Source organism: Cetorhinus maximus, chromosome 20, assembly GCF_964194155.1.
Source record: "Cetorhinus maximus chromosome 20, sCetMax3.hap1.1, whole genome shotgun sequence".
Taxonomy (NCBI): Eukaryota; Metazoa; Chordata; class Chondrichthyes; order Lamniformes; family Cetorhinidae; genus Cetorhinus; species Cetorhinus maximus.
This window is the reverse complement of record NC_135898.1, coordinates 41404808-41424456: the sequence shown is the minus strand read 5'-3', so window position 1 is coordinate 41424456 and position 19649 is coordinate 41404808. Positions and strand designations below refer to the sequence as shown.

General features: G+C 41.4%; 1 protein-coding gene across 3 annotated transcripts in view; it reads left to right on the top strand.

Moving 5' to 3' along the window:
• prkg1b (protein kinase cGMP-dependent 1b) overlaps positions 1–19649 on the top strand; it is an 855320-nt gene that overhangs the window by 575270 nt on the left and 260401 nt on the right. For all 3 annotated transcript variants that reach the window (XM_078565944.1, XM_078565943.1, XM_078565942.1), the window contains exon 4: positions 18432–18537. In XM_078565944.1, the coding sequence (XP_078422070.1) occupies positions 18432–18537 (106 nt within the window). The remainder of the gene's footprint in view (positions 1–18431; positions 18538–19649) is intronic.

Sequence of the window (19649 nt, the reverse complement as noted above, 5' to 3'; positions counted from 1 at the left end):
CGTTGATGACCACAAGTGTTGCTTGAAGCAAGGTAGGCAAACAAACCTTGAAGACCTGAGCAAGGTGCAGCTCGCCAGGTGCATATCGCTCATGTACAGTTGTGAAACACGCCAGCCAATGTACTTGGAAGTTGCAGCATGGGGCAATGATTCCGGTGAGCAGGGCTTCTAAGGAGATGCTAAAGCATTGAAAATAGGCTGCCAACGTGTGGCGGCAGGAATTGCAGCCCGCCATTGGCAGGTGGAGCAGGCGATTGCAAACTGGCTTCATGACGGTGTAAAGCCAATTTTTGGCCTTCTCACCATATTGTCTGCTCACACCACCAAACACGCCCGCCACCAACGGAACGGAAAATTCCACCCTGAGTCTCCATCTCAGGTGGATGTAGAATAAAAAATCCCATAAGTCTTCGAAGAAGAACCGGCGAGTTTTCCCTTGTGTTGAATATTTATCCATCAACCACATCACTAAAACAAATTATCTGATCATTATCGAATAAATTGGCTAGTGCATTTTCTACATCACAACACTTCGAAAAAGTACTTAATCGGCAGTAAAGTGCTTTAGGGCATACGAGATCACGAAAGGCACTATATTAATGGGAATTTTTACTTACGTTCTTTCTTTAAAAAAAGGTCAATGTGCCTGTCAGATAGAATTCACTGCGTAAAATTGGACAACTTGACTCCTGGATTTTCACACTGAACAGAAAGAAATAAAAAAAAAATAGCAGCAGGCAACTGCCCCCCCAAACATTAATAATCTTTAGCAGCATCCCACATCAGGGTTACAAACTGATCTTCTGATCTCTTGCGCACTGGTTAGTGCCCTAGAATATGCAGACTGACATGCTCCCGGGGAGCATTTCCATTCTGCTATACAACACTATCTTTCCATTCAAAATGAGTTTCACTTTTCTGTAAAGATATACAGCAAGTCGATGTGACATGCATGGATCCTTACTAGATGGAGGCTGCCTGCCAACCTCTCCATCTCCGCAGACTCGGTCATGTTCCTCTCCTGCCGGCTGGGCTGCCCACTCCTCGAAGTCGGCTAAGTTCTTCAGGTCAGCTTGGGCCCCTCCCGTCTCCTCTCTCTCTCTCCTGTTGTGCCTTAACTTTTCCTGCGCAAAGTGAGAAGATTGGGCTGAGAGCAATTGGGCTTCAGGTATCTTTCTCATGCTTCCAGTCTTACAAATACCCCCACTGGGTTGTGTGCCATCTGATTGATGTGCTGCAGGTTGTCCACAAGTGTTCTGGGGCAACAGCCTCCAGAGTGGTGAGAATATGCAGGTAGAAGGATAAAGCTCACAGAGGCATGTCATTAGTGGTGCTTGCTGGTACCCTCAACATTTGAGTCACTTTCCCCCGCCCCGCCACCCTGCCTCCCTCCCAGACAACATCTGATCTCTCCGTGTGGAAGGGTCAGGGACCCAGAGTGGCCTCTCCACCTGCAGGCTAGATGGAATGCAGTGGGGCTATGAGGCATCACCTTTATCAAGTTGCTACTGAGGCCCATGTCCCCTTTACCACTCAGTGAGGTGAGTGCGAGCAGTTGTAGGTTCACTTACCCTCATTCATCTATTTCCTGCACTAACCTCTGGTGGAGGCCCTGGGCACTGACCACCCTAAAGACTTCCTCCAATGCCTGGTTGGTCTGTCAACTCGGCCCCCTCCTTCCCTCCTTTGGGTAGAGGATGCCCCTCCTGGCCTCCACCGCATTCAGCAGGACTCCTAAGGAGGCATCATTCAATTTGGGGACTGGAGCTCCGTGTGATCTGCAGGCCATCTCCTCCGGTTGCTGTCAGGACGCCTTTCAAATATGACGTCTGGATATGATGGCGGGGCGTGCACTACCCAGCCAGTCCCATCGCGCAAAACGTGAGGAAACCTCCGACTGCATAATTAATGAGGCAGGCATTGCGTGATATGGTGCGAATTCCCGCCAGCCTCTGTGGCGGGAAACACTCCCCATTCCTGCTCCCGCCATGGGACTTAGTTCCAGAATAGAAAATTCCACCAATAGTTATTTGTGTAATTAGTCAGTGAAACATTTTGCATTGCTACATTTGGCCCTAATTCACTATTACATTGCTCTCTCATAAAATTGAGAAATCTTACGCAACTGAACAGTTATGTTTTATGGTTCCCAGAAGTTTGAAATAATCAGACTATTTCACACAGATACAGAAGCGGACATCAAACGTGTTTCTCAGATTTCAGCATGTGCTACAGAATGATAAATTGTTGTATTAGCGCACAGGCCGTTGTGCAGTAGTTGAATGATGTGACACTCTGAATATTGTCACGGACAGAAAGCATTTGCTCCCTTACTGCCCATAATCAGTATGATTTGTATGGAAAGAGGTGTGTCTTTTCTTACCTTGGAGTGTGTATTCCAATTAAATAATTCAGCTGCCAGCTTTAGTGAGTTTAATATAAAACAATTATTTATTCTCACACACTTACCACAGATTAATGCAACATCACACACTCAGTCTCATGCATACACTCTCACACACACACAGACACACACGCACATACATGCACATGCAAAGATTGGATAAAGATAAGGATAGTGTACTTTTACAGATTATGGTTAATTCAGTCTCTGCTTTCCGATTTCCGGTCTCCCACATGGTAAGGCCTGTGCTTTCTTAAATGGATTTGATGATTTAAAGTTGAAGTGAGGGTCTTGTAAAGCAAAGAATTCACAGCTGGTTGCGAGGGTTCTTGCAGTCTAGGAGGTTGGTTCTCAGGTGAACTTTGAAACTGGAACAGATTAAGTACTTTGGCTGTTTGATGAATTACAGCTAGTTTCAGAGTCTGGTTCTCAGGCTGGCTGAAGACTGATAGTTCTTAAAAGGCAAATATGCACAGCTTTTTTCTGCAGCTGTTGTCTTGTCAGTGTTATTCTGCAGTCTGCCCTGGAATCTCCTGGGTCTTGGGATAGTAAAGGGTCTCAGTATCAGGAGCCAGCTTTGGTCACATGGTCAACAGCCATTGTCCACCTAGAATGGCTTAAAGCTAAAAGGCCACTGATATACGATAGGAGATAGATGGTGGTCTTTCACACCTAACTTGTAGATAACTGGCCTGGTCAGCTTTCCTTTGTTGAATTGCAAACCTGGAGACATAGGGTCTAAGAGTCCATTGACCCTTCGTTTTGAATAAACTTTGAACAATGGCAGGCATGAATTCCACAGATAACATTTGTCCATTCTGGGGGCAGGGGGGATATGGGGGTGGGGGTGTGAGGGGCTAAGGGTTGGGACCCACACCCATGGTTATTCAATTCAGAACTTTCCAGAAGCTTGATAGTCTGTGTGGTATAAGCAAAAGTCACATAAGCCTTAGGCAGCGATCTTAACAGTTTATCAGTCTTTTAAACAAATAAAAGACAGTTCCAGTTCCAATGAGCTCAGTCCACATGTAAAGATATGAATATGACATGCCTTTACTGGGCCTGACAATATACATGTATACATATGCATAAAGAACATAGTTCCTAATAGTAATATAACAGTATACAAATTTATTTAACAATTATAATGCCTCTTAAGATCAACATAATTCTTCAATCAGCTATTTTTATATTCTGTCTAAGCTAAAGAAGATTACAATGGACTTGTATAATTAAGCTGAACACCCCAAGAGCGTTTTCTTTTCTCAAAAACATTATGGTTAGATGCTAAAATGTTGTGCCTCTTCATCTGAGCTAAAGCAACATGCTGCAGCCGGGCTTTGGCCTGGCAGTACTTCTCCTCAAGCTCCACATTATGATTCTGCAGCTCAAAAACAGAATTACCTGGAAAAACTCAGCAAGTCTGGCAGCATCGGCGGAGAAGAAATCAGTTAACGTTTCGAGCCTTCATGGCCCTTCGGCAGAACTGCAGCATAGTTTCAACAAGGGAGAAATATAAATTCGCCATGAAGGCTCGAAACGTTAACTGATTTCTTCTCCGCCGATGCTGCCAGACTTGCAGAGTTTTTCCAGGTAATTCTGTTTTTGTTTTGTTTTGGATTTCCAGCATCCGCAGTAGCTTTTAGCTTTTTGTTTTTATGATTCTGCAGCTGATGTTTCTCTTCCAGTCACTCTATGTGCCTGCCTTCCACCATTTTTTCAGCTTTCTGCTCTGGCCTCTCTGCTTGACTTATTGCGTTCCTCTTTTAAACACTCCCAACATTTCTCGCAGTTTGTTATTGGTCTCCATTGAATCATTCTCTGACTGTGATACAGTGTGTTAAGCAACATCCGCAGTTCACTAATTTGCTGCCTGAACTCAGCATTGTCACTCTTTTCTTTTTCAAAGTTCTTTTCGAAACATGTAGTGTTGACTTGTTATCCTGAGATTCAGGATCTCCCTCTTGGATGTCTCCTCTGCTAACTGTAGACCATGCCGTTTCCCTTCCATATGCTGCTTTTCAGCATGTTACTTTATGTCCTGCTCAGTGCTCAGTCTTTCCAGATCAGCAACTTTCTTCTCTAGTTCTAAATTTTCAACTTGGAGTGCTGTAAGTTTTTCTTCTTTAGCTGTCTGAACTTTCTGAATAAGCTCGCTTTCTTTTTCTATCAAGAGCTCTTTCTGTCTTTCAATATTGAGCTTGAGAATTTCAATATTTGACTGCAACCCATTTATTTCGCTTTACCTGTCATCTCCCATAATAATGGAACTTATTCAGTCTGTAGGCTCTGTGACTCTGGCAATCACTTTTGTTTCTTCCACCTCCTGGAGCTCTCTTTCAAGCTTTCCTTATAGTTCTATTGATACATTTGCTGGGGGATAAATCATGAGTTTCTTCTCTGGATAATGATGATGTGATATTCACCCTCAATGACGCCTCCTTCATCTCATGGTTTACTGAGGTGACATGCAGTTAACATCTTTTCCTTTATGTGTCCCTCTGATTTAGATTGCTCTTTGTTGTCAAATCTCAACTCTGCCGTATGCTGTCAGCATGGCATTGCTTGGCTTTAGAGCATCTTTCTTTGGGTAACCCTTTCAAGCTTTCAGAAAAGACTATTTGGGATGATGTTAGTCTGTGCTCCAGTGTCAGGCTTCAGCTTCAGATTTATGATTGTGGACTTATTTCTCACCTTCTTCCTGATCTGAATGGTTGTGTGAATTTCTTTTCTCTGGGAACTGTCACATACGGACATACAAATTAGGAGCAAGAGTGGCCACTCGGCCCCTCGAGCCTGCTCCGTCATTCAATAAGCTCATGGCTGATCTGATTGTAACCTCAATGCCAACCTCGATAACCTTTCACCCCCTTGCTTATCAATAATCTATCTATCTCTGCCTTAAAGGTACCCAAATATTTTGCTCCCACCGCTTTTGAGGAACAGAGCTCCAAAGGCTCACAACCTTCTAAAAGAAAAAAATTATCCTTATCTCTGCCCTAAATGGGCAACCCCTTATTTTTAAACAGCAGCCCTAGTTCTAGATTCTCCCACAAGAGGAAACATCCTCTCCACGTCCACCCTGTCGAGATCCCTCAGGATGTTATAGGTTTCAATCAAGTCGCCTCTTCCTCTTCTAAACTCCAGCAGATACAAGCCTAGTCTGTCATAAACCTTTCCTCATAAGACAACCTGCACATTCCAGGTATTAGTTTGGTAAACCTTTTAGATATTTCATACGTATGTATGGTTTCTATGTCTACTGAAATCTTAAACTCATGGTCATCTTCCAGGGTATGGATGTTTTGGTTTCTTTTTTGTGTCACCAGCCTGTTGCTCTGCCTCTGATAACTCCTTTAGCGTTTTCTTTCTATGTACTACACATCTTTCCCCAGTGATTGGGCTTTCCACATGCTCTGCAGTTTGATCCGTATGCAGGACATTTCCTCCTGTCTGCAAACTCATGTGGTCATCCACAGCTCTTGCACGTCTTTCTCTCTACCTGCTGTGCATTCTTTTGTTGCTGTTTCATTGCATCAAAGCTGCAGCCTTTCTCTTGACTTAACTAGCCGTTTGCATATTACGTGTCTCACCTATCTACACGTGGTGTCATGTGCTCTGGCAGTGTCCGCAGCCTGTGATATTGTGAGCTTGTCCTTTCCAATCAGAGTTTTTTTGTACATCAGGGTATGCAGGGCCCCAAATGAGCTGATCTACCAGACATTTCCCAATCTTGTTAAAACATTTTCAAGCTGTTGCTGCTTCAAGCTCTGAAATTCAAATCGGTTGATCCAGAGGTTTGCCTTGGCTGGAGATATGGGTTGAATTTCTCAAATTTTATTTTTTCTGTTGCCCTCACTCATCACCCAGCGATTGAAAAGATCTAGAACTTTATTCCCTGTCCACAAAAGGATGCAATTGACCCTTTTCTCTTCACTCGTAACTTGTACCTTTTAGAAATCTGCTAAATGTCAATCTACACTTTTTTTTAAACTTCCCAAATACCTCTATGAGACCAACAGTCTCCCAATTCATCCTGAGCTGGAGATGCACATTCGTTACTGCAGCAGTGGCCATTTCATTTTTGCATAATTTTTTTCTTGCTCACTCTGGCATGGTTGATTTTTTAAAATCTAACTCAACATTAAAAGTTTTAGAATGTTTGCGTTTTGCTCACAGACAGCTGCTGCCATCATGTTATATCTTAAGATTCCCAGAAGTTTGAAATAATCACATTATTTTACAGAGATACAGGAGCTGACATGGAATGTATTTCTCGGATCTCACCATGTACACGAACAATACATTTTTGCACCATGGCGCACAGATTGTAGTGCCACAGTGAACGATGTGGCAGTCTGGAGATACATGTACACATTTGCATGAACAGTATAGTTCCTAAACCTTGTTGGAAGAGTATAATAATATAACAGTTACAAACACCCACTCCCTTCCCTAGGAGCCCAGCAGCATCCCAGAATTGATGTTTGCTTTGCTGGGAAGCTGCCTGGGGTTATACAGCGGTGCTGTAATTTAGATGGGGTCCAAATTCCAATAATTTGGGCCTTGTTCAGGCCCAGGGATCATTTCCTGTTCCCAGTTCACTGTGCGACGGGGCAACCATATCCAATGTTATTTCCTGAAAGCCAAACAAACAGTGGTTCAGACCTTGTGGTCCCAATAGCAATGAACACTCAGAGCTTTGCCATTAGTAAGGGCTGCAACGACACTGCAACTTCCAGGGAGCCCACTTACCCTCGAATCCAGGAGTTTTGATCTGCCTGAATGGCCTCTGAGTGAGGTCCACGCTGATTGGGACCTGTCAGTGCGACATTTATGTTGATTGCCTTGTATTTGTTTCATGGGATGTTAGCATTGCTGGCAAGGCCAGCCTTATTGCCCATCCCCAGAAGGTGGTGGTGAGCCATCTTCTTTAGCTACTGTGGTCCATCTGGTACGGCAGTGTCAGGAAGGGAGTCGTCCCCCCCCCCATAAATTGGTCTATATTGGCTTAGAGCTTGCTAGAGTTAAAAGTAGATTAAATAAAACATTTAAAATCGTTGCAAACACTTGTCATTGAGTTGAAGGCAGACCTCAAGGGCCGTGCTTTCAGCTTGTAACATCAGAGGGGGAGTGGCTTCACGGGAATTGTGACAAGCCACTAGGCCTCCCCACTCACCTTGCTGATGGACCTACTGCAACCAACAGGAAAGGTAGGCACATAGCTTTTAACATAGTCAGTGGCGTACCCCTCTGCTACACAACTGACTGCAAGATCTGTGCCACTTTAAGAACCCAAGGTGGTAGATAAATGAAAAAGGTAGAGTCTAGTAGCAAAATATTAGAGGCATTAAATATAATATAATCACTAATAAATGCAATAGAGAATTCAGGAGAAAATTAGTTACTTGGAGAGTAATTAAATTATGGAGTTCACTACTGCACAGAGTGATTCAGGCGAATGGCATTGGTGCCTTTTTAGGAAAGCTAGGGATGAGGGAGAAAGGAGTAGAAGATTATACTGAAAGGGTCAGATTGGGTAAATTCATGTGGAGCATAAACACTGGTATAGACGAGTTAGGCTGAATGATCTGATTCTGTGCAGGAAATTCAATGTAATTCTACTTGAAATATCTTGACAATTCCTACAGTCCAGTACCTCCCTTCTTTAGAGGAGAAACATCAAGGGGACAATAACAGGAAAAGCCCTGGTTCCAATCTGGGAATACTGCCCTGAATTACAAATGTCAGTTTAAAAGAACTGGAGACTATAATGTTACTACAGTTACATTAAACAGTTGCTTCCTACTTGCATTGTGGCAGATTTGTTCCCCACTGGAACAAAATAAACCAGAAAACGATATGATTTGACAGCCTCTTCCTTGCTGCACAGGCAGCAGCTTCAAACTGGGAATTCATATTATGTTATTTTTGAGTGTATTAACAAGGGCCTAGGTGGTCTATCGAGGTGAACATTTATTAAAGCAGCTTTTAACATTAAAATAATTCAACCGCAAAGGAGCACTGTAATTATATTGCCAAAACTGGAGTCTTTTGCAGGCCTTCAAGGTTGAATTAAAAAAAAACAGAAGCTTCACTAAATATTCATTGACACAGAAGCATGATCACAGAGCTGTATTTCATTAATCTGTGTTTTTCTTTTTGATGCAGAGTACTTTAAGTATGGTACTTTTAAAGCATCTCTCTCTCTAGGCCTTGTTTTCTCAACTCTCAAGTGGCCAATGTTCCAAGGGAGGACAAAGAAAGTGCTTCAAAGACACTCTGAAGCTCTGCTTGAAGCATGGCAGCATTGACATAAATTACTGGGAGGATCTTGCTACCAATTGTTCAGCATGGCGACAACTCGTCCATCCAGCTGCATCATGCTTTGAGTCCCAACGCCTTAATGAGGAGGCAGAGCAGTGGTAGCGAAGGAAGAAAAGGAAGCAAACCCTGCACTCTGAATCCCACTACTTCAGGGTATATACTGCCCCATGTTCCCAAAGATCTGTGGGTCACGAATCGGCCTGCTCAGTTACATGAAGACCCATGGCAGACCCTGAGTAGATGTCATCCTCAAACTGGGAGACAGGCAACGACAGTGACTTTTAGTAGATCTTCAGAAGCTGCTGGTCTTGAAGTATTTAGTTAGCATTACAATCTAGATGAGGAGAGTTGGTACATGCTATTTCTCGCCCTTTACAGCCAAGGGGTTCTGAGTCCAATTGATGCACTCCGACGACATTTTAACTGAGGTCAGTTAACTCGATATAGACCTGGGGTTCAAAATTGGGACCCCCCCTCTGCTGATTGCCACACCTTGTGGTGCACTTCCACTAACTGTGGCATTGGGCTAGCTACTTGCTTCCATTCACGTGCTGCTGCATTGTCCACAGTTGTTTGAAGTAGGAGTCTCGGGTACGAGAATCATAATCACCCATCCTCCCACTGGAGTAAGAACAGTGCTGCGCTCTCATAGGAACTGATAGGAACATTTAGATGTCAGCCATGGCTCAGTGGGTAACACTCTTGTTTGAGTAAGAAGGGTGCGAGCCCAAGTCCAATCCCAGAGACTTGAACACAAAATCCAGGCTAACACTCAGCCCAGTGCTGAGGGAATGCTGCACTGTTATAGGTGCCTTTCAGATGAAATGTTAAACCAAATCCCTGTCTGTCCTCTCCAGTGGACCTAAAAGATCCCATGTCACCACTATTCAAAGAGGATCAGGAGGGTTCTCCCCTGTATCCGGTCAATATTTATCCCTCAATCTACTTCCATAAAACAGATTATCTGCTGTGTTTTCTTCATTACTACAGTGACTACATTTCAAAAGTATTTAATTTATTTGTAAAGCACCTGAGGCCATGAAAAGTGCAAATGCAAGTTTATTGATCCTTTTCTTTCTCACCTTCTTTCTATCTTCTTATTTTTCTTTCCTTCATTTCCTCTCTCTCTCTTCACCCTCCCCATCTCCCTCTCCACTCTTTCTCACCCTATTCTCCCTCACGCTTATTATAAATGTAGACCCAGTCAATTTACTGAAGATTTTCAACACTGCTGCCGTTGGCATGGGCAGGTAGAGGCATTGTATGCAAATATGAACATGTATTTCCCTTGGGGACAGTTTGGGTGGGTTGCTAAATAAATCACCCAGAATGTCCTGATCTTACAGGTGTTTGTGCAGTTAGTCTTTTGCAGCTATCATGCTTCACATTACAATCATTTGTCTGGATGTTGCTGATCATATCGGATCAGTATTCCCGGTTTAGGGTGCAGGCAACACCAGCAGTGACGCTAAGGTAGTTCATGGAGGAAAAAGGGGAAGGTGGCAGCCAGGAGGGGCCAATCACAGGCTGGCATCACTACTGCAGAGAAAGGATAAGCATTCTGACTCCCCCAGGATCCACGTTATGGTAAGTTTGAAAAATGCCAAGATGAAAACCTACCTTGGTCTTCAGTAGCTGGCAAGGATATAATGCTATTTTAGACTAATGCCAGGGATGCCTTGAGAGTGCCCAAACATTAGGCATTCTCAATGTTGTTCTGGCATGGGGAGGTTACCACTTACATTAGACCTCAATGTCCCTGTTAAAACTGGAAACACAAGGTCCTATTTCACTCCTATGAAATGAAGAGAAAATATATTTTCCACAGCAAAAATACTCCACAAAAAACCCACAAATCCTTGGAAAATTGTGGTTCCATTAAAATAAAGCAGGATTATGCCTTTGCAGAGCCCATTTCACAACCTCATAATGTCCCAAAGCACTTTACAGTCAACGAAGTGTAGTCACTGTTACAATACAGGAATAGGGCAGCCAGTTTGCATGCAGTCAGCTCTCACAAGCAGCAATGAGAAACGATGAGATGGCCTGTTTTAATGATGTTTGAAAGATAAACGTTAGCCAGGATGCCAGTAAAACTGTCCTGCTGACCTGTGAACAGTGCAGTGGAATACTTATATGCGTTGAAATGATAGATGGACCCTCGGCTTAACATCTTATCTATAAGACAGCTCTTTCGACAGTGTAGCATTCCCTCAGTACTCTCTCGTCTGACAGTCAAATACATTCTTCTGGAATCATGCCCTTGACTTTACCATTGATGACTTTTGGTTTAATCTGTTTGAGGTCCACAGAGAGTAGCTGAAAATCCATGTAGCAAAAAGCATCTCTTTTTGTGTGGAGAGAATCACAAAAGTGGGTAAAGGACAGATTGGTGTTTCACTAATTCCAAAATAGTCTTAACATTCGCTTTATGTTCAGCATAACTTTCAAAGCTAACAGTTATTAAATTGAGGATGTGTAGACTAAACACTGCAGTTTGTTATATGATATTTTCTTTTCAAAAGTACATGACGTGTACTCGGATGGAGACCAAATGGAGGAGGATAATCTGATTTCTTTACAGACCAGCAATAAAGCAGAGAAAATAATTATAATAAAATTGTTCTTGTACATTAATTCACGGAAATTGCTATTATTGGAATAATTTATTCAATAATCAATCATCAATTTCATATTAATTGTGTTTAATGCCCTTGACCATTTTTGATTTTTTAAATATTCATTCGTGGGATGTGGGTTTCGCTGGCTGGGCCAGCATTTATTGCCCATCCCTAGTTGCCCTTGAGAAGGTGGTGATGGGCTGTCTTCTTGAACCGCTGCAGCCCATGTGGTGTAGGTACACCCACAGTGGTGTTAGGGAGGAAGTTCCAGGATTTTGACCCAGCGACAGTGAAAGACGATATGTCTCCAAGGCAGGATGGTGAGTGGCTTGGAGGGGAACTTCCAGGTGGTGGTATTGCTGTGTGTCTGCTGTCCTTGTCTTCTAGATGGCTGTGGTCATAGATTTGGAAGGTGCTGTCTAAGGAGTCTTGGTGAGTTCCTGCAGTGCGTCCTGAAGATGGTACATACTGCTGCCACTGTGCGTCGATGGTGGAGGGAATGAATGTTTGTGGATAGGGTGCCAATTAAGTGGTCTGCTTTGTCCTGGATGGTGCCAAGCTTCTTGAGTGTTGTGGGAGCTGCACTCATCCAGGCAAGTGGGGAATATTCCATCACACCCCTGACTTGTGCCTTGTAAATGGTGGACAGACTTTGCAGAGACAAGAGGTGAGTTACTCGTTGCAGGATTCCTAGCCTCTGACCTGCTCTTGTAGCCACAGTATTTATATGACTAGTCCAGTTCAGTTTCTGGTCAATGGTAACCCCCAGGGTGTTGATAGGGGGGAAGTCAGTGATGGTGATGCCATTGAACATCAAGAGGTGATGGTTGGATTATCTCTTGTTGGAGATGGTCATTGCCTGACACTTGTGGCGCGAATGTTACTTGCTACTTGTCAGCCCAAGCCTGGACATTGTCCAGGTCTTGCTGCATTTGCACATGGACTGCTTCCGTATCTGAGGAGTCGCGAATGGTACTGAACATTGTGCAATCATCAGCGAACATCCCCACATCTGACCTTATGATGGAAGGAAGGTCATTGATGAAGCAGCTGAAGATGGTTGCACCGAGGACACTACTGTGAGGAACTCCTGCAGTGATGTCCTGGAGCTGAGATGACTGACCCCCCAACAAGACAATGATCTTCCTTTGTGCTAGGTACGACTCCAACCAGTAGAGTTTTCCCCCTAATTCCCATTGACTCCAGTTTTGCTAGGGCTCCTTGATGCCACACTTGGTCAAATGTTGCCTTGATGTCAAGGGCAGTCACTCTCACATCACCTCAGGAGTTCAGCTCTTTTGTCCATGTTTGAACCAAGGCTGTAATGAGGTCAGGAGCTGAGTGGCCCTGGTGGAACCCAAACTGGGCGTCAGTGAGCAGGTTATTGCTAAGCAAGTGCCGCTTGATAGCACTGTTGATGACCCTTTCCATTACTTTACTGATGGTGGAGAGTAGACTGATGGGGCGGTAATTGGCCAGGTTGGATTTCTCCTGTTTTTTGTGTACAGGACATACCTGGGCAATTTTCCACATAGCCGGGTAGATGCCAGTGTTGCAGCTGTACTGGAACAGCTTGGCTAGGGTTGCGGCAAGTTCTGGAGCACCAGTCTTCAGTACTATTGATTTGGTAGTAAGGGTCCTCTTAAGAGGAATTAACATGGCATAAATTGGCTAAATTTTATTTACATTAAGTATTTTATCCGGTATGACAATTAAAATGGTTTCTTAATGAACCGGAATGTGATCTTTTAATCTAAAATCCAACATCTTCAGTAGGGAGGTAGGCCATGGCCATTCAAGGAGTGGTCATGTTAGCATAAAGAAAGAAAGAAGTAAGTGGAATTTTACATTGTTTTCTATACTCTTGAACTCAGTGCTCGACCTGTCTCCACAATTGGATCTTTCATTCACCGGCAATAGGCAGCAAGAGAAAGCACATTTAAATCCAGAAGCTAAGGTGACTGAGTGCCAGGAAAAGAAATACAGTGATAGAGAAAAAGAAAAGAAAGTGGGGGGGGGAAATGGTTAGAAAGAGAGAGTCTATTATATTAGTATTAATAAATCTATTAACAGCACTTGGTTATTCACTGGAACCCAGCTAATGCATTTCTAATTGATGCTTTTAAATACCTTTTTTTATCATTTGGTGGGATTAAATGGCTCATAAATGAGAATCTCACACCAAGGATTGCCTAGAGTTGACAGGTCTGAGGACAGGGGTCAATTGAAGCCCATTCTCTGTTTGGACATATTTTTTGTTTATTATCACTATAAACATATCAGTTAATTTACAGGTTCAATTGCAATGGATTCACTACTAATACAATGCTATGTAGTTCACTTCTTACTAAAGACATCGGCTGGAATTTCCAGAAACTGTAATCGGAGAGTAACACTAGAATTTCGTGAGATGTTTATTTGCATAGGCTAACATATAAACTACTGCAATGGATGATTAATGAACAATAGCGTAAACAATTGGGGCCTGAGGAAAGCACCACACATACACCCTAATCAATCTTTGATTCCCCTTTTATGCATGAAATTTGAATCCATCATTCATGTGTATTAGGAACAGCATTTTTAAGAAAATGCAATTGTGTAAGGTTTTAAATGCAAATCATTCTGCTGTCATCAAAATGCATTCAAAGGTACAGAAACTATATTGTAGATCTCAATGAGGAGAAATCATAAAATATCAGAAAAAAAAACAGAAGTATGATCTTGATTCTGTTGTGCTTAAAACTCTTGCAGCTCTTTCAGAACTGGTGGAAATTCAGGTCTTTTTGCTTGAGCTGCACTTTTGTAATGTAGGGATAGAGAGATGATAATCAGCCGAGGGTTTTGGTAAAGATTTTGTGGAATCAGCATAAGAGGTCAAGGATACTTGAGCGTAGCATGCACCTGGATTTTCTCAATCTTTTGTGCCAAAGATTGGCACAACATTGTACTTGCTATTCTTATGGTTCAAGACTCTGGGAAATCCTGTACCATTTTTAATGATGGCAGCGAGACCATAGTGTAATTTGTTGTTTTTGTCTTGCCTCTATTAGATGAAGTCAAGATATGAGGCAAAATTAATATGTCCATAAGCCTAACAAATATGTTTGTGATCTCTTTGTGCTTTTAATGCTTAGAATAAATGGATAAAAGAACATCATACAGAAGTGTCAAGAATTTGTAGAATCAAACATTCACCTGTTAATATTGTACACAGTGATTTAAAGGTTGCTCCACTTTTCGTCATATATAAAGGGTGATCTTTTGAAGCAAAATGTCCCATCCTGTATCTTATCTTCCCTTTTAATTGAATGTTGATTGCAGATTTTATCATTTAAAGTCTGAATACAGTGAGGATAGTTGATAATGTAGCCGCAGATGCATAACTGAAAGGGCTCATTATGTTTTGAGTTATGAATGTTTCATATTTGCATATATCTTTATTTGATTTAAATTGTAATGAGGGTTGTGATAATAACGCTTCTGTAAAGTATCTTGGGACATTTAAAGATGCTATATAAATGTAAGTCGTTATGTGCAACCGCTTTGCTGATTCATCTTCAATGAGTTCCCTGGATCAAATGGCAAATCAAAATGCACCTTAAAGGGATGATTTCATCTGGAGCTTCTCACCTGTGACACAGATATTATGTTGGCGTCAACACCTCAGTACATTCCCACTATTTACCCAAGGGCAGACTGATTTCTTACACTGAAGGGGATAATATAAAGTATGAACCTTGTGTAACTATTTACTGCTTTTTTTTGCAAAAGATCAAATAAGCCAATAGAATTCTATTCTATCTTGAGATATAGAATATAAAAGCCTAGAGGGACTGACAAGCCTACATAAAACCTTAATAAGATCTCAGAGAGCTGTGTGCAGTATTGGTTTCCACACTGCAAATAGGATATTGAGGAATTGCATCTAGTACAACACAGATTCAAAATGCTGCCTGCAATGAGAAAATACAACTATAAAGAAAACTCTGAAAAAAGAGATTTTTTTTGTTGAAGCTTTTTTCTGGTGGATCACATTAAGCAGGATGTCCCTTCCGCTGTTCACAACGGGCAGGGTACGGACTGTACCCAACCAGCCTGTGCTTGCAAAACTCGAAACAGTATCCAACGTTGGATGTGATTCCGCGACTGGGCAGCATTTGCTAAATAATCCTTAGCGTGCTAAGAATTATGCCGACAACCAATTTAAGATTGTCAGTCAGTCTTGCAATGTGGCACATTTGTGTGTACTGGAAGCTACATATATTAATAAACAGAGCCCTGGTCTTTACAGACAGAAAGAACATTAGCTGTTTCAGCTAAACAAAATAAGTGACAGCCATTCACTGGCTCATTCCTCTGGGCAATGCCTTGACCAATCAGGTTCAAACTGCCTGGTTTAAATGTCAAACAATATTTGGCAGTTAACTGTCAGTCACCATAAACTGGTGCATTCTCCATGGCAATGCATCTAGCAATCAGAGTCCACTTGCCAACCAATCAGCACTCTCTTCTCATACAGTATAAATGTTTTGTTTCCCCTGATATTTTTATTTTCTCGCGAATTGTCTTGAGGAGTGCAAGACAAAGGGCTTTGACAAAAAAGTCTCTTTTTTTTCAGCAATACTCAAGTTCTGTACTACCAAGTGATTATTTATGAAGAAAGACTTGTAAAATTGGACCTTTTTCATTAGAACAATGCGGATTATTAGACATTATAGCATAGTGTTTAAAATTATGAAGAGATGGGACAGGGTGGATAGCATACTATCTCCGGTAGGTGAGGGATCAGGAATGAGGGGGCATGGATTAAAGATTAAATGTGAGAGTATTAAAATAAAAAGGCAGGAGACTTTTTTATTTACACAGTGTCATGGAAATGTGGAATTTGCTTTCAGGGTTCAGGTAGAAACTATGTCGATACTCAAGATTGGTTAGGTGGGTGAAAGAATGGAGTTTGAAAGAAAATAAGTTGATATAGCTGGATAAATATGGTTAGCACTGAAGAGTAAATTCTGGCAAGGGCTGGTTGGGCCAAATGGTCTGATTAAACTTGAAACATAATAGTAAACCATATTTCATACTCTCAAGGTTTATTGTGTTTTTAAGTAGTTTGCCAATTGTTCAATTCCAGCATGTCACTGATCAGGTAGAATTGACAGGTATGATAGGGAACCCTTTGCATGTACCACTGTATAATGTTCACTGCATTTATGAGTAGAATACCCAGTTGCAGAGTAAATAACACGTTCAAGGAACTTTCTTCGTCAGACACATCTTTTGAGAAAATTCTGCCTTCTAACAGAAAGAAGGAACTGGCATTTATATGACAGCAATCACATCCTCAGGGTCTCTGACAGCATGTCATAGCCAACAATTATGTATAAATGCAATCACTGTTGTTATGAAGGAAAATAACAGGAAATGAAATGAATGACCACCTTACCTATTTTTGATGGTTATCTTTGAAGGCAAAATCTTGGTCAGAATAATTAGGTCTCCCTGCTTTCCTTCAAATACTGCCATGGTTCTTTGATGCCCATCAATATTGGCAGATAGAGACATTAGCATCCTACCTTTAAAGAAGGACTCTCCAGCAATGCAGTGCCCAATTCATAGGACATCACAGCCTAGATATGTGCTCAAGCTTCAGAGTAGGTGTGAATCGATAGACTCTTGACTCAGAGGCAAGGTTGGAACAAACTGATTCAAGTAGCAGCTAGAAGGTAGATTTTGACAACAACAACTTACATTTATAGAGCAACATTGACTTAATAAAACATCCCGAATTGCTTCACAGGAACATTATAAAGTGGCTGTTTTAATCAGTTATCAAGAAGAATAACTTGATTGTTTTATTTAATCTAAGAAATAATTCTGTAACTCAACTGAAAATCTAAACCTATTAAAGCAATGAGAATCCTGCCTCAGTAGTCACACTCCATTGAACATTTAGTTTTACTCCATCGAATATCCTATCTCATCGTATATAAAAATACCAGGGTGCAGATTTCCCTTTGGTCCACAATTATGTCAGACCTTTGGTGAAGCATGACTTAAGCCCACCTCTCATGGGGCCCGTGTCTGAGTTATAACCAGGAGTTGTGATGATGTAAACAACTATTTGAGCACTAGGCCACTTCTGTGGGATTGTCAACTTTCCAGAATTGTCCTGGATTCTTCAGGAATTAAAAAATAATCTCCAGGACACTTTTATAAGCTACCTGGGAGAAATATCATCAAGGTGTTAAAAATTGCTGTGTTCGCATTTTCTTTCAACATCTTCATTTATTATTTATAAAAATATTGAAGATATGAAAAATAACTCTTTGCCCAACAGTCAAGAATCATCGAAACCAGGTAATAGAGCCTGTATGCTTTCCAACTGATTTAAGGTGCTCTGGATGGATGAGTCATGGCAGACGTGTGGGGGTAGGCTATTTGTTGTCAGGGGCTCATGTGTTGACAGCCTCAGGAATACGTCCAATCAGAGTTGACCAGCCTACAATTCCAGTGTTGCAGGGATGGTGGATAGTGGGGTGGGGTTGCTGAAGGGAGGGAAATGATTGAGGTGGCACATCGCAGCATTGCCTGCTGACTGAAGCTTAGGAAAAATACATTTTTGGGAGTTGGAAATGTTTAAATTCCACTGTCTGGTGAATCAAATGAGTCAATCTGCAATCAACTTCCTTAAGTGTATTTTTTAAAATAGTTTGTTGATTGTTCAACTTTGGCTCCTGGCTGATTAGGTAGAGTGACAGGTGTGATGGGGAGCTCTTTGCCACAGTGGGCATTATAGACATGTCGTGAGTTGAACACACAGTTATCGATAGCTGAACCTTTCCATAGTCAAAATGTTAGGCCTGAATGGATAGTGGGAGGGCCACTTTGTCTGAAGATATATTATAATTAGCAGAGTAAAACTGGAATATCAGGAAGTGTACCTCCAAGTAAGGAATACTGATGTCTTTGGAGTGTATTTGCTACCTTTTTAATGGATTCAAATGCACCTTTCTTTAAAAAATGGTTTTCTTTTTCAGTTGTTGGTTAACAATGTTTCTCCTTTTGTTGTTTTACAGCTCTTACGAATGTAAAACTCTGGGCCATTGATCGACCATGTTTTCAGACTATAATGATGAGGACAGGCCTAATCAAGCATGCAGAGTATATGGAATTTCTAAAGAGGTTTGTTATTTTTGTTGCATTTGTTTCCTCCCTGTTTGAAGCAACATTAAAAGTCATTTTCCTCCCACTCCCTGTCTAATACATAATAACGACTGCTATTAACCAGCTTGTATCTTTTGCTTGATGCCACAGTTTGTGTGCTGTTCTCCAGAAATGCTGGCTGTTAAATCTTGCCTCTTCATTTGTTTTAATTAGGTGCCTTGCTCATTTGCTTTGGAGTTTACAGTTTGAAAATGTTTTGAAGCTCCAAGCGTATGTGTGGGTAACACAAGCGAACCGCTTTATCTGGTTATAGATATTTTGGACTGTGTGATTTATAATTCACTTATTTCTAATTATGACACTTCAAAAACACCAAACAGGCGGGAAAATTGTAATATTTCCTTTTAAGATCTAATGGGCATGCAGACAGGATTGTACCATTTCATAATTTGCACACAGTGATATTAATAGAAGTGATTATTTTAACTTATTTAAGAAACATTTCAATCAGAACTAATAGTTGACAAACTCTTCTCAATTAAGATATTTTTAAAAATTGACCTTTTGAAAATTTGTACAGCCAGATACATAATAGATGTTGTCATATGAAATGTCCCTCAATGAGCAACTATTCCAGAAGGACAGCAATGATTGTGGGAAATGACAAACAATTTGGATAAGACAGCAACTTCTGACAATTAAATAATTTCATCTTCAAAATTTTGCAAGGGACAATATTTTCAAGTGTTCAATATAAAACTGCACGCCAAAATTAATCATTTTAATTCAACGCAAGAGCTGCAAAGAGTTTGCGCTTTGTTTATCTTGGCAAACTGCAATTGATTTAAATATCAGTTGGGAAAAAAAGTAGGACTGTGGAAGAGAATGTAATGGGGTGATAAATAGGGCATGGGAATAATAGTGTAACACGCAGTAATCTTTCCCTGCGGACTTTTCAAACTTTATGTTTCCTGTATAATTTAACTTTAGTTTCCATTTTCAAGGTCCTCTTATTAATAGACATGTGAAACAAAACAAAACAAAACTTGGGGCAGAATCATCCCAGATTTGCACAAGGTGTGGTAGTGGGCAGGAAATAGGACGTTTGACCCGCTGGCCGCAATGGTGGC